This window comes from Pipistrellus hanaki, assembly GCF_964339955.1.
Source record: "Pipistrellus hanaki genome assembly, chromosome: 10".
Classification (NCBI taxonomy): Eukaryota; Metazoa; Chordata; class Mammalia; order Chiroptera; family Vespertilionidae; genus Pipistrellus; species Pipistrellus hanaki.
This window is the reverse complement of record NC_140512.1, coordinates 10753520-10768258: the sequence shown is the minus strand read 5'-3', so window position 1 is coordinate 10768258 and position 14739 is coordinate 10753520. Positions and strand designations below refer to the sequence as shown.

At 43.0% G+C, this 14739-nt stretch overlaps 1 protein-coding gene across 1 annotated transcript in view; it reads right to left on the bottom strand.

Moving 5' to 3' along the window:
* NPSR1 (neuropeptide S receptor 1) overlaps positions 1-14739 on the bottom strand; it is a gene marked incomplete at its 5' end in the record, with an annotated part of 63429 nt that overhangs the window by 27297 nt on the left and 21393 nt on the right. The window contains one exon of the mRNA XM_084897301.1: positions 1509-1612. Within this exon, the coding sequence (XP_084753427.1) occupies positions 1509-1612 (104 nt within the window). The remainder of the gene's footprint in view (positions 1-1508; positions 1613-14739) is intronic.

Genomic DNA, 14739 nt, shown 5'->3' with positions numbered 1-14739 from the left:
TTTGGGTTTTATTTTGTTAGCATAATGCTCTCCATGTTGTGAATGCTCTCCATGTTTTTTTTACAGCAGCGTAGTATTCCATTGTGTAGATGTACCATAGTTTTCTAATCCACTCATCTGTTGATGGGCACTTATGCTGTTTCCAAATCTTAGTTATTGTAAATTGTGCAGCTATGAACCTAGGGGTGCATATTCTCTTTCTAATTGGTGTTTCTGATTTCTTAGGATATATCCTAGAAGTGAGATTACTAGTTCAAATGGGAGTTCCATTTTTAATTTTTTTGAGGAAACTCCATACTGTTCTCCACAGTGGTTGCATTAGTCTGCATTCCCACCAGCAGTGTATGAGGGTTCCTTTTTCTCCACATCCTCGCCAGCACTTGTCGTTTGCTGATTTGTTGTGATAGCCATACTGACAGGTATGAGGTGGTACTGCATTATCATTTTGATTTGCATCTCTCGGATGGTTAGTGACTTTGAGCATGTTTTCATGCCTTCTGTAGGTCCTCTTTCAAAAAATGTCTATTGAGGTCTTTTGCCCATTTTTTAACTGGGTCATTTATCTTTTTTTTTTGTTTGTTAAGTTTATGAGTTTCCTATAAATTTTGGAGATCAAACCCTTGTCAAATAGTTCACAGACCTAGAACAAACTCTCTAAAACTTCATATGGAATAAAAAAAGACCCTGAATAGCCACAACAATCCTGAGAAAGAAGAACAAAGTTTGAGGGATCACAATACCAGATATCAAGCTATGTTACAAAGCCACTTTCCTCAAAATTGCTTGGTACTGGGCACAAGAACAGACATATAGACTAGTGGAATAGAATAGAGAACCCAGAAGTTGACCCAAGCCATTATGCTCAATTAATATTTGACAAAGGAGGCAAGAGCATACAATGGAGTCAAGACAATCTCTTCAATAAATGGTGTTGGGAAAATTAGACCCAATGCATGAAAAAAAAAAAAAAAAAAGAAAAGAAAGAAAGAAACTAGAAACTAGACCACCAACTTACATCACACACAAAGATAAACTCAAAATGAAATAGAGGATTTAACATAGGACGGAAATCTTAGAAGAATCAATAGGCAGCAAAATATCAGACATATGTTGTAGCAATATCTTTACCAATACATCTCCTAGGGCAATAGAAACGAGAAAATAAACAAATGGGCCTACATAAAAAAAAAAGAAAAAGCTTTTTGCACAGCAAAAGAAACCATGAACAAAACAACCAGAGAGTACACAGCCTGGGAGAACATATTTGCCAATATTATCTCCGGTAAGGGGTTAATCTCCAAAATTTATTGGGTTTTCTTTATATAGGTCTTATTTTTAGCAAAAAAACCAAAAACGTTTTAAACATCTCACCAAGTTGCCTGTCCTGTCAACTAGAAGGAGGAGTGCAGTATGCTCTGTGGGAGTGAGTTTGAATGATTCCCCGGGAAGAACCCCGGAGCTGATTTGGGTGTCAGTTTGACTCATCCAGTTGGGAAGATGCTACATACCTGCAGGTAGCGGACCACGCGGCACACCAGGTCAGGCGCCATGAAGTCCCCAGTGAAACGCCAGATAATGTCTGTCAAGATGTTCACCAGTCCTGTGAGAGAGTCTAACAAAAACACAGTGATTCATTTCCGCGTCTTTCAAATTTGCAGCCAGGTGCTGCCGCAGACATGAATTCCTGGGAGATTTGTGTGTTTTCCCCCTGATTTATCAGGAGGCTATTGAGGAAAAAGGAAGGCGACACAGGAGCCTGCACTTTTATTCCTGGAGCTTGTTGCCACTCGGATGCAGCCATTGAGGGAGGAATGGGTGATGACTGAAGAGGAATCGTGCTAATTATAAGTTGACCTTTTAAACACAGAAGAGAAGTTTGAAGGGGGTTTAGACCTGTGCTAAAACAAGGACTGCATGAGGGTTAATCAAAGGCAAAATTGAGAACAAGAAAATATTTGTCTTTGAGAAGCCCTGTGCCCTGCGGGGGCTGTGGAAGGTCTGTGTGTTCAGACCTGTGCTTGAAGGGATTCATTTAGTTGTGGGGCTGTGTGTGTCCATTTGGTAGGTCCAGTAATGAAATCACCATTGTGCTCGTTAGCAAACTTCAGACATTCCAGAACAAGATGATTCCTACTGAGTGACTCAAACAGGATATAGAGATGGAGAGAGGGTGCGGCTTTGAGGTATACGTTATAAAGTAAAAGGAGGAGGATGTGGTGCCTGCGGTGTTCATTTCCCCCAAATTTTGCATGGCTAGTTCTGCTCCAGCATCTGTGTCCCAAAAAGTCCACCTTGCCATTGGAGGTGAGGTAGAAAGGGACACAGATCAGTCACTGTCTGAGGATGGGCTGTGGGCTGCCTCTGCATGATCGCAGATCTTAGCAAAAACCCCATTTGCCCAAAAATAAAGGCACTTGAAAGCCACCAGGATGTGGAAACGATTGTGGAGAATGGCTTCTAGGCTCAGAGCCCATCCGTCACGCAGCCAACCTGCTGATACGTGGGCACCATCATATTGGCTCCTATTGTAGGTCTGTGAGAATCTCTGGCTCACTCATTGGAGGGAGGGGTGAGGCCATTTTGTTGATGTAGTATCAAAGTCCTACATAGAAAGCTTCACGGAATTAGTGTCCTTGATCAGGAAACCTCTTGCTGGGCATTTTCCTCCAGGCCGGAATGAATCGCATCTGATGAGTTTTGTCCTTCGTTTCGGCCAGTGGGAAGCACAGAATGAAACATCCTCAGCTGCGGTAACTGGTGGAGCCTCAGAGGCTCCCTCTGGGTCTCTGCGGTTAGAGTTGAGCATTTTCTAGGACCGTCTTGTCCTGTGCTTTTTATTTTGCTAGGTGTGATCTTCTACGTCCAGACAGTGAGGGTAGCATGCGTCCTAGAGCCTGACTACAGGCTCTGCCACAGAACCCCTGTGCCATCCTCAACATGTCACTCACCACACGGAGGCAGGCTCTTTGTAAAAATGGGGTGGTAAGAGTACCCGCTCTGTAGGGCCATGGTGAAGGTTAAAGGAGATAGCGTATGTGAAGTTCTTACTGAAACGCTTGGCACATAAACCCTTGGAACACCTTGGTGCTGATGTTGGGAGCAGAGCTGAAGGAACGGAGAGCCACAGGGACTGTGATGAGAGGGCGAGTCTCACCGTAGGTCCTGAGCTCTTAGCCAATGTGCTGGAAGAGAGTTTTCTGAACAAAAAAATTATAAACGAAAAGTTGAGGCTTTGTTTAAACTAGATCGGCCCTAAAGACGGGTTGTTTTATTTGCTAGAATGCATGCTAGTTAATTTATCAGGGTTGACATGGACTAAAAAGACAGTGGTGGTTACATGAACGGATTGGCTGTCAAGGTGAAGAGAACCAAGCCAGAATTTGAGTGAACAGAACACAAGGAAGACTGGCTGTGATGAGTGGTCCAGGGATCGGACCACTCTTTGTTAGCAGAGAGGCTGTTGGTGGGGCGATTCTTTCTGAGGCTAGACTGCCCCGTGTGTCGCAGGAAAGTCAGCATCTTTGGCTGTGGGATAACTCTTAAGGCCTCAGGACTGGGTCCACCGGGAATCACTGAAATATGAAAGGACATTTGGGATTGAGACTATAGCCTGGCACCCTGAGAACAGTCCTACCCTACACCTTGTCATGATTATGCCTGTGGCACTTTCACACAAATGTGTCCTGGGACGTTCCACAAGATACCTAACCTGTACTATTTCTATAATGTATATACACAAAGAAAGACTGAGAAACTATTCCAGATAAGACTAATTATACATGAGGACGGTACACAATGCATGACCCAGGGTTTCTTTTGCTCTGAAAGATGTTCTCAGGGCGACTGGTAAAAAAGGTGAAGGGGTTAAGAAAACAATTCATAGACACAGACAACGGTGTGGTGATTACCAGAGGGGAAGGGGGTGGGGAAGGCGGAAGAGGGTGCAGAGGGATAAATGGGGAATGGAAGGAGACTTGACTTGTAGATGTAGATATAATTCTACCTCTTAGGGGTTATGATGAGGATTACATTAAGCAGAGCATGTAAGCCAGAAGCAGGCCCCGGTGCACAGCCCCTGCTCTGCTCACTTCCTCAGGAGAGAGCTGGGAAAATATGAGTAATGTGCCAAAAGCCACAGACGCGGTAGTCGAGCCCAGATTCAAACCGTGGTCTCCAGACTCCCCCAATTGTTTTTGTACAGTTTTTAAATGAAGAATGGCTTTTATAATGTTTTAATTATTGAAAGGAATCAAAAGGAGAACAATACTTTGTAGCACACGGAAAGTCTATGAAATTCAAATTTCAAGATGGACAAATGAAGTGCTGCTGGGGCCAAGCCATGCCATGTGCTCACACTCTGTCCGTGCTGCCTTCATGCTCCGGCAGCAGTGCTGGGGACCAGATGTCCCCCAAAGCCCAACATGGTTAATATCTGGCCCTTTGCAGAAAAGCTGGCTGCCCCCTGCTCGGGACTCAGGCCCCGACCTTTCCATTATGTCTGCATGCTGGTGGGCCCAGACTCCTGGTGACCTTGCCAAAGCCTGTGGGGCTCCTAAGAAATCATTAAATCCCATGCAGGTTGCACTGATGTCCTTCCTGCTGGCTCACACAGGAGAGGTTTGAAGGGACCAGATGGGAACAGATTTCCTCTCTCATCTTAACAAAATTCCAGTCTCTCTCTCCTTTGTGTTCAGGATTTGATTAGTTAGGACATGAAGGGAAGAAAGAACAATCCAGGCTGCTGGGCTGGGCTGGGCTGGTGGCTTGAGCTGCTGAGGGCCCAGCTCCCCCTCCCATTCTGACAGGCTCCCCTGAGCCCCACCCCACCCTGCCTAGAGGAGGTTGTGATGTCGGGGGTTGAACACAACTATAGAGTCAGGGACCTGTGGTTGCTCCGTGGCTCTCCACTTGCTGTTGGACTTTGGGCAAGTGATTTCAGCTTCTCTCAGGTTCAGTTTCCATAGGTCTAACTGGGAGGAATGGATGAATCTATTGCTTGGGTAATTTGTAGGATTAAATGAGAAGGTATATATGAAAATATTTTTGTTTGTTTTGCAAAGGATTGGCTGAGTGAGCACTCAGTAAATGTTAACTATTATTTTTTTTTCTGCTCAATTGTCAGCAGGGAAGGAGCTAAATCTTAGAAGCCAATTAAAAAGCGCTAGAAGGTGTTTTAAAAACAAAATTTTTTAAATAAAAAAAGTGATACTAGCACACAATACAAAAGTCAAGTAGTGCAACAATTCACATGTGTGTCTCCTGAAACAGTGTGTCCGGAAAATTCAGTGCAGCACTGCTCATAATGGCTTTAAACCGGAAATTATCCACATGCCCATCACCAGCAGAAGGGGGAAATCAGTTGTGGCATGTCCATGCAATGGAATACTCTTCAGTAAAGAGAGTGGCAGCCTTATAAACTTGAGGTATGTATACTTACTATATCAAGATTACAAGTCATTTGGTCTGGTCATCAGTTGGACATCTCCCTAGGGCTCCCAGGCTGAGACCCCCATTGCAAGTGCACAAATTTCATGAACTGGGCTTCTAGGGATGTTATAAATATCCAAATGGCCCTTGGCAGAAAAAAAAAAAAAGGTTCCCCACCCCTGCTGAAGGGGGAGGCAATTATTTCTATTCCTAGAAGGAATTATGTAAAGATCCTCAGTCTATTTGTTAGGAATTCAGGCACTGGGGGAGATGGGTGCAGTGACCCAAGCTAAGTCGCACAGATTCTTCCTCCAGGATTTGATAATGGAGACTCAGTAGGTTCCTTTCCTGGGTCACCACCCCACCCCTAGGCAGAAGAATCCCAACACTCCACTTGGTCTTCTCCCACCTGTGCCCACCCCCAGGTCAGCCCTCCCAAACCAAAGATCTCTCATTGTAAATAAATGTAACTGACTGAAAATTAGTCCTAATTCTCCAGGGCTAACAGCTAAAGCCACTTATTCTCTTACCAGCATTTTTATTTTAACGAGGGCATCAAACCTTGGCCCGGAGAGCCTCTCTAATGGAAAGATTCCAGGAAGCGAGGAATGCAGAGAGAGGAACAGAATGGGTTGGCAGCTCGCCCGAGGTCACACAGCAAGGTGGTTGCAGAGCTGTGAATAAAACCCAGCTGCCCTAACTCCCATCTCACACAATTGCCCAGCCTGAGGCTGCTGCTTATTTGCTGGCACTGCTGACTTGTCTGCCTCTCTCTTAGCTGTGTTAGTGACTGTGGCATGAAGAGGCTGTGATGTGAAACCTGAACAGTCCTCCCTTACCGCCAGAAAAGCTCCCTTACTGAGCCTGAAAAGCAGTAGGAAGCCTGATCAATAGATATTATGCAAATGCATAGAGCAATAACATTCCCTTCCATTACGGAGCTAACAGTCCCAGTAAAGAACATGCCTGGATGCTGACAGTTTTATTTTTCCTGATTTGTCAAACTGAAATCAGGGTCTAACTGATGGCCATATGAAAGCATAAAAGGCACATGACTGGCAGAGGTCCAATTCCTTTTTCTCTGAATTAGAGGCCCTTGCTCCAGCAGTTGGCAAAGGTCCAGGCTCTGTGCACATCAATTATGCTCTCTGGCTGAGAGCCTTGCTGAGCAGAACAAGGCAGTAAAATACCTACAATGAGTCTCATTTGAGATGTGGTCCCCAAAGAGAGAAAGCAGTGAGGTGGTGGTGCCCAGATCCCTTTCCTACACCCCTCTTCACCTTCCACACCTGTCATACCAGCTAAGGGATCCTAGAATGTAAGCATGCATTATACTTTGGTTTGCAGTTGTGCAAGAAAAATACGTTTCATCTTCTAAAACTGAAATTAATTGCTAGCATAAACTCCTACTCTGCTGGATGTCAAAACTGTAATTGCAGACACAAAGAAGAGCTCTAAACAGAAAAAAATAGCAAAATGGCAAACATAAATCTTTCCTTGTCAGTAATTACTTTAAATGTAAATGGATTAAACTCTCCAATTAAAAGACAAAGAATTGATCAAAGTATTATCCAACTGTTTCCTGCTTAAAGAGACTCATTTTATTTTAGTTTTAAAAGTCTTTGTTATTGAAAGTATTACATATGTCCTCTTCCCTGTACTCCCATTGACCTCTTCTAGCCCACCCCTGACCCAGGCCTTCAACACTCTATTGTCTGTGTTCATGGGTTATACACATATGCATATAAATTCTTTGGCTGATGTCTCCCCACCCATCCTTCCCTCCCTTTTCTCTGAGATTTTCTCTGAGATTCAACAGTCTGTTCTACACTTCTATGTCAACAAGTCTCACTTTAGATTCAAAGACACAAATAGAGTGAGACGAAGGGCAATAAAATTATTCCATGCAAAAGAGAGTTAGTGTGACATCACTAATTCATTCACTCAACAGATATTTACTAAATACCTACTATGTGCCAGTTCTTCTAGATATAGAAAATAAAATAAATAAAAATGTTCTTCTGATGACGTTTACACACCAGTGCTGGGGTGTAGACAATAAACACAGCACGTGAAGAACTTATTAGGAAACGTGAGCTCCAGAGAGAACTCCTGGGGCATCATCGGCGTAGAGATGTTTTCAGAGCCACAAGACAGGATGATGCCACCAAGCGCAGAGCAAATCATGGACCTCAGAGCTGAAGGCATTCTATGGAAGTGAGGTCAGAAGTAAGAGACAGAACCAACGCAAGAGACTGAGAAAGAGCAATCTGTAGGACAGATACAGAACCAGGAGATGTGGGTGGCTAGAAGCCACGTACAAAAGTTTTTCAGGAAATGGGAATGGCCAGTTGTGTCAGATACCATTGTAAGTTCAAATAAGTGGAAGCTTGATAACTGGCCCCTGAGTTTAGAATATGATGGTCATTGAAGAGACTTAACCCAAGCAGTTTTATGGGTATGGTAGGGGCAACAGCCTGGCTGGCATGGATTTGAGCAGGAAGGGAAGGAGAGGAATTGGTTACAACCAGTACAGACAATTACTTCAAGAACTATTCCCATCAAGGGATATTTATGTAAACAGAGTGGTAGCTGGATGAACACATGCGATGAATAAAACTTTTTTTATTTATTTATTTTTATTTATTTATTTATTTATTTATTTTATGTGTGTGTGTGTGTGTCTGTGTGTGTGAGAGAGAGAGAGAGAGAGAGAGAGAGAGAGAGAGAGAGAGAGAGAGAGAGAGAGAACAACAGCATGCTAAATGCCAATAGTACTATCTAGCAGAGAGAGGAATACCATCAGGTGGAAGAGATTTTCTGGAAGAATGAACTGGAGCTGTGACGTGGTGTCTAAAGCAGAAGCAGATGGGCTAGTCTGGGGTGCAGGGAGAATTTACCCACATCCCCCTGTGGGAAGACAGCAGCTTTGGAGGGTGATGTTGGCGGAAGGGTATGGGCTGCAGGAGAACGAGGAGAAAGTGTCCTGCCGCTGCTTCAGTTTTCTGAGTGGAGCAGGAAGCAAAGTCATGTGGCAGGAGGGGAGATGGGAGAGAAGGTGCTGGAAGTTAGACGAGAGAGAAGGTAAGGGATAGTTTAGGAGACTGAGAGATGTAGTTAGCATGAGATACATCTTATCATATGAAAAAGTGCGAATATTTCATTAAATCTCACTGCAGTCTTTGGTAAATGTGACATTTTTATTTGGAGAATTCAGTGACCACAAGGGAATGGGCATACGGTTGCTGGGCAGAATTAATGGCTCGTGTGAGTGCTAAGTTCCTAAATTATAGAGTCCCTGTTGTGTTTTGTTTTTTGTTTTGTTTTTCCAGCCTGCTTTACCTAGAGATGGCAAAGACATGGAAAAGGAGATTTTGCCTTGGCAGTCGTTTTGTAGAGCGATAAGATAAAAAGAGGCAGGGGAGAGGGGATTGAGGATGTAAGGAAGATTAATTAAAAGCGTCTATGGCATTTACATTTTTATTTAGCTGGAGTTCATTGTGCACATATACCTTTCTATCTTGCTTTTCATTTCCTTTATGCATTGTTTTCCATATTATTACAAGTTTATTATTAACATTATTTTTAATGGTACATTATATGCTTTGAGGGAATGTAGCATATGTCATTGAACTGTTCATTCAATGTGGACTGCTTAAATTGTTTACAATTTTCTGCTGTTATAAATAGCCCTGTGATGAAAATCTTTGCACAAAAAGCATTACCAGCAGTTTTAGATGACTTCCTCGGGGTAGATTGTAAAAACCTTAACTACTATGTCAAAGAAATGAACATTTTTAAAGCTCTGTCTGTGCTTTTGGAAATAAACTCATTAAGCAGTACTTTCCACAGCCCATTCTGTTTTCTCTGGATCCTAGGTTGAGAGCTGTCACGTTTTCAGCTCTTATAGTCCCATAAACATTCCATTTATATTTTAGAGAAAAGAAGGAAGGCTGGCGTGGGGTTTGCAGGAAACATATTTGTTCATTCATTCATTTATCCATTTATCAAAGTCAGCAAAACAGAGGCAAGGAACAGGGCTCTGGGATAAGAAATAAGAGGAATGCCCCACTGTGAATGGCATAAGTTGGCCTTCTTTTCAGATTTTACGTCCTGGGTGGTCTTTTCTCTGCCATCCCCAGAGCCTCCCCATGAAGCAGGGCCATCTCTGCCCCGACACGAGGCCGTGCATGGAGAGTGGGAAGGGAACACCACTCCGTGGACCATTGCTGGTGTTCACATAGACATGGTGAGCCCCGGGAATGGGAATTTGAAGACCCATTGATGTTTTACTGGTCACCTGTTGTTTCTGCTTATCCCACATGTACTTCTTCTCAACAGTATCTCAATCATCTTTCCCTAACCAAGTCCTCATCTATACCATTTGGGTGGTGTTGACTCAGTTCCCCCCACCTAGAGCACACTCATGACCCAGGCCTTGACGATCAGAATTGTCTACTCAATGGCCATAGTGACTGGTCACTAGCTCTGAGGATAATGGAGGCCTAATGCTGCTGGGGTCCCTTGTGGAGAGGTCATGACATCTCAGAGAAAAACACAACCACTCAATGGGCAGAGAGCAGCCAGAGAGAGACAGACGAGGCCAGCAGATGACAGAGAGCACACTGCTGGTAGACATGAGTTTTGAAAAAGATGTACTCAGAGGCATGGATGCCTCAGATAGAGCCTCCGTAAAGTTAAAATTAATGAAATGCCGGGACTCTGCTGTGGGTGCCAGAAGAGTTCTAAAGCCGCCCTGGGGTTCTGCCATGAATAACCAGAACAGTCCAAAAGCTACCATGGTGCCCAAGCAGCCCTCTTCTTGCCGCCCCACTTTCTTCCCGGCCACTGAGGAGCCTGCCTGTTCCTTAGTGCAGTGGTCTGCAAACTCATTAGTCAACAGAGCCGAATATCAACAGTACAACGATTAAAATTTCTTTTGAGAGCCAAATTGTTTAAACTTAAACTATATAGGTAGGTACATTGTTATTAACTTAATTAGGGTACTCCTAAGCTGACCTTTGCTAAAAACTCAAAGAGCCACATGTGGCTCGCGAGCCTCAGTTTGCCGACCACGGCCTTAGTGGATAAGAAAGGTGAGCAACAGAAGAATACACTCCTGACCTGGCCCAGGGTGACAGACTGGAGAAATGAGTTCTTTTCACTGACCCTTGTTTTGCAAATTTCATAAAAAACTCTGCATATTCTCCTCTTCTGCCTGTAATTGTTTCCTGCTTTGGCCACATGGAAAACCTCTGCTGGGACTTCATGATCCATCTGTGCGGGGTTAACGTGCATCCCTGGCCCAAATGATGGTAGCAAGCTCTCTAAAACTGTTACCGTTACATGATATTGGGATGTCCCTCTTTGGCTTTCGGGTCTTAATTAGTACCGTTTTAGTCTTACAAGCATTTTCTCTGTTTAGAATATGAGTGATTTGGGGGATGGTTATGAAAATTATATCTGCGCTTACCTTGTGGCAGGCCAGTGGGCACTCCACTGTCCTGAGAGCTCTGTTCTTTGTGCTGCAAAGGTTTTGGCGGGCCCTTCCCCACCCTTCCTGTCCCTTTATTACTCGTTTTTGAAGTGGAATTTATTAGTATTGGCTCATCCATTTGGGTAGCTTGGTTCCACGTGTTGTCAACACTGCCAGATGTATCTCATAGACAGTTGGGGGTCAGTGTTTAATCACTTCTGTCCCCTAAAATGAGGGCTTTGCTGAGACTGTATACAACACTCTCTGGTTTGTGCTTTGCATATAATCTAATAATAATGATAATTACTTTCATTTATTGATTACCTTCTATAATCCAGACACATGCTAAGTAAGCATGTTGCATCTATACATCATCTCATTACTTTTTATATATTATCATCCCCACTTAGTAAATGGAAAATCGAGACTTAGCTAATTGACTTGTCATAGTCTCCCCATTGGTGAGACCTAGAGCTGGGGTTTGAGCCTAGACCCCATGACCCCAGGTTCATAGCCGCCATGTGCTCGCAGCTCCCCAAATCCTCCACTCCAGAGTCTCTAAACTAGGGGTGTCGAACTCAATCAGAGAAGGGGCCAAAATCTAAAATCCAGCCTAAATCGCCGGCCGAATGGTTTACTGAACAGTCATAAACTGACAATGTCATAAACTGACAGCGGAGTGCAGTGATGACAGCGCGGTGCGGGCCACATTGCAAGGCCTGGCGGGCTGGATTTGGCCCGCGGGCCTTGTGTTTGACACATGTGCTCTAAACCATTGTCCCAAACCACCTGAGTGGGAATAACATTGAGGGGGTGGTTGAAAACATCCAGCGTTCTGGTTTCCATCCTGCCTTGAATCAGGCAGTCTGCTCTCTACCCGTTTCTGAACACCCCTTACCCCACAAGCGTTTTACACTTTATCAGAAGAAAGAAACCTCTCAGGTCTGGAAAGAGAGAACAGAGCCTGGGAAGTGTGGTCGTGTGGGCTTCCTGGTAGAGCTGAATGAGTTACAGCCAACTGTAAACAGAGGATGAAAACGTAGGGGAGAGGCTTGTATAATAGCCATTCTTTCCCTAGTGTTCCCTAGCTTATTTTTCTGAATCCGTTTCTGTGGTAATATAGCTATGCTTGTTTAGCAGTTTTACTTTATGTTAGCTATACCATTTTTCCAGCTCTGGAAAAGAAAGTTCACATTAACTATGTTGGTTTTTTTTTTTTTTTTTTTTTTTTTTTTTTTTTTTTTTTTTTTTTTACCAGCTGGTAGTTCAAATTGGATGACTGTGAGGGCAAAGGTCAACATGAAAGTATAATGGTTCTTTCTAGATAAGAGCATGTTCTTTAAAATAAAAGCCTGGCTCCTCCATGTGGGAAATAGATGGGTTTTGGTTTAACCAAGTGGATAACTTCTCTCTCTGACATCTGGGGAAATTGGATTACTTTCTTAGCCAGGAAGTAAAGATAAAATGAGATACGTTCATAACAGGGTCTGGCAAACCAACAAATGTTCATATTATTTTATCATTATTATTACTATAAATTATCACTGGTGAGAAATGTTGAGTAGATCAAGAGAAAAAGAAGTCTTTTGATAAAGAACTTCAGTGAAGATTTGAAATGAAAATCCCAATGACTATTCCTACTTTGAACTTCTGCTAAAAGTAAGTCCTCATAGGCCACCTCATTCTGTGGCATTGAGAAACGTTTGCTCCTTCGTCCTTCATATGAAAGGATGTTGTGGTCATTCCTCAAGGAGAACCTGTCAGTGTGATGAATCTCTACATTCGGACAGGAGCTCAACCCGCTAGATAGTGGTTCGGAGCAGGTCCTTGGGGAAGGGACACTGGTTCCCAATGAAGGTCACAGAGATTATGGCTGGGCAATGGGACATTGCTCTGCTTGTGTAAGTCATTGGGGTCAAATGGTAATTTCCTAGAAACAGTCACTGTGCTATGCTTGGCTGGTCCGGATTCCCAGGAGTTCTCCACTGGGGAGTTAATGAGGCACTCAGTGGAGATACCCCGTTCTGCAAAGCTGCTTGGACCACATTGTCTGGGGACTGACAGCTGGAGCCAGGATGCATGGATCGCTCTGACTAATGTGCTCAGAGCTTCCGGAGGGAATGGTAGTTGCCTCTTTCTTTGAATGTGATGATTTAAATTTGGTGAGCGTGTTTGCGGCTTGGCTGGGAAAAGCCACTGTGAAACAGGTCAACTAACACACCTGCTTGAAATGGCCTTCCATCTCTCCACCTGGCTGGCTCTTCCTTCTACCGTGTTTCCCCGAAAATAAGACATCCTCCAAAAATAAGACCTAGTGCATGGAAAGATAAGACATCCCCTGAAAATAAGACCTAGCACCACTTTGGGATAAAAAATTAATATAAGACACTGTCTTATTTTCGGGGAAACAGGGTAGTTTACAGCTCAGTAATTAGCTACGGCCTCATCAGTTCCTGTCTTTGGACTCACTTGTGGGCCCACTTGCACACCCCCCCACAACCATTTCTGGCTTCCAGCTGCCACTACCCTTCTCCTGATTTGCTTCATTTACATGTCTCTCCTGGCCCTGCAAAGCGAATAATGTCATAGCGAAGTTTACATTTCTTTTATGTAACTTGCAGAGAATCTAGGAAATCCAGAGGAGCCAAAAACAAATCAACATACGAAACAGAAAATAACAAACACACCAGATCTTGCCATCCAGCTATAATGACTATTAACATTAAACTGTAGAAATTTCCAGACTTTATTTTCTATTTGCATGCATATATATTTCCCCCCAAAGAATTATACTGTAAATGCTGTGTTTTAACTTCACAGTTTTTTAATGGCAACATATTCCAGCTTATTCCCCTACAAATGGATTTTATCTACACTCTCCTATTGTATTTCATTATAGGTATACATTATTGTTTTTATAACCAATGTCACCACTCTTTTATTCTTGTCAACTTTATAACTAACATTCTAAATCATATCGTTCTTTAAAAACCATTATATTCATCTTTAAATAACCTGTTGGGAAATTTTTCTATTGGGTCGGCAGCTAAGTAATTGCGGGTTTCACACATATATGGCTTCAGTTGAATTTTTAGGTTTGCAGACGTAGTACAAATGTAAAACACATTTTGTTATTTGATAGTTGGCTATTCAGCTGTTAATCAGTAAAAAAAGTTTTTTGATCTGTTTTGTAGTTTTCGTTTGGCGTTCATTGAAAAATGGAAAATCAAAAGGAACATTTTCGTCATATTTTGCTTTTTTATTTCCGCAAAGGGAAAACGCATCGCAAGCTCATAAAAAGTTATGTGCTGTTTATGGTGACGAAGCCTTAAAAGAACGGCAGTGTCAAAATTGGTTTGCCAAATTTCGTTCTGGTGATTTTTCACTCAAAGATGAAAAACGCTCTGGTCGTCCAGTTGAAGTTGATGACGCCCTAATCAAAGCAATAATCAATTCGGACTGTCACGGTACAACACGTGAGATTGCAGAGAAGCTTCATGTATCACATACATGCATTGAAAATCACTTAAAACAACTTGGCTATGTTCAAAAACTCGATACATGGGTTCCTCACGAACTGAGAGAATCACAGTTAACGCAACGCATTAGCAGCTGCGATTTGCTAAAGAAACGTAATGAAAATGATCCATTTTTAAAACGACTGATAACTGGCGATGAAAAATGGGTTGTTTACAACAATATCAAGCGGAAAAGATCGTGGAGCAGGCCAGGTGAACCAACTCAAACAACATCAAAAGCTGATATTCATCAAAAGAAGGTTTTGTTATCAGTTTGGTGGGATTACAAAGGAATTGTCTACTTTGAACTCTTACCAC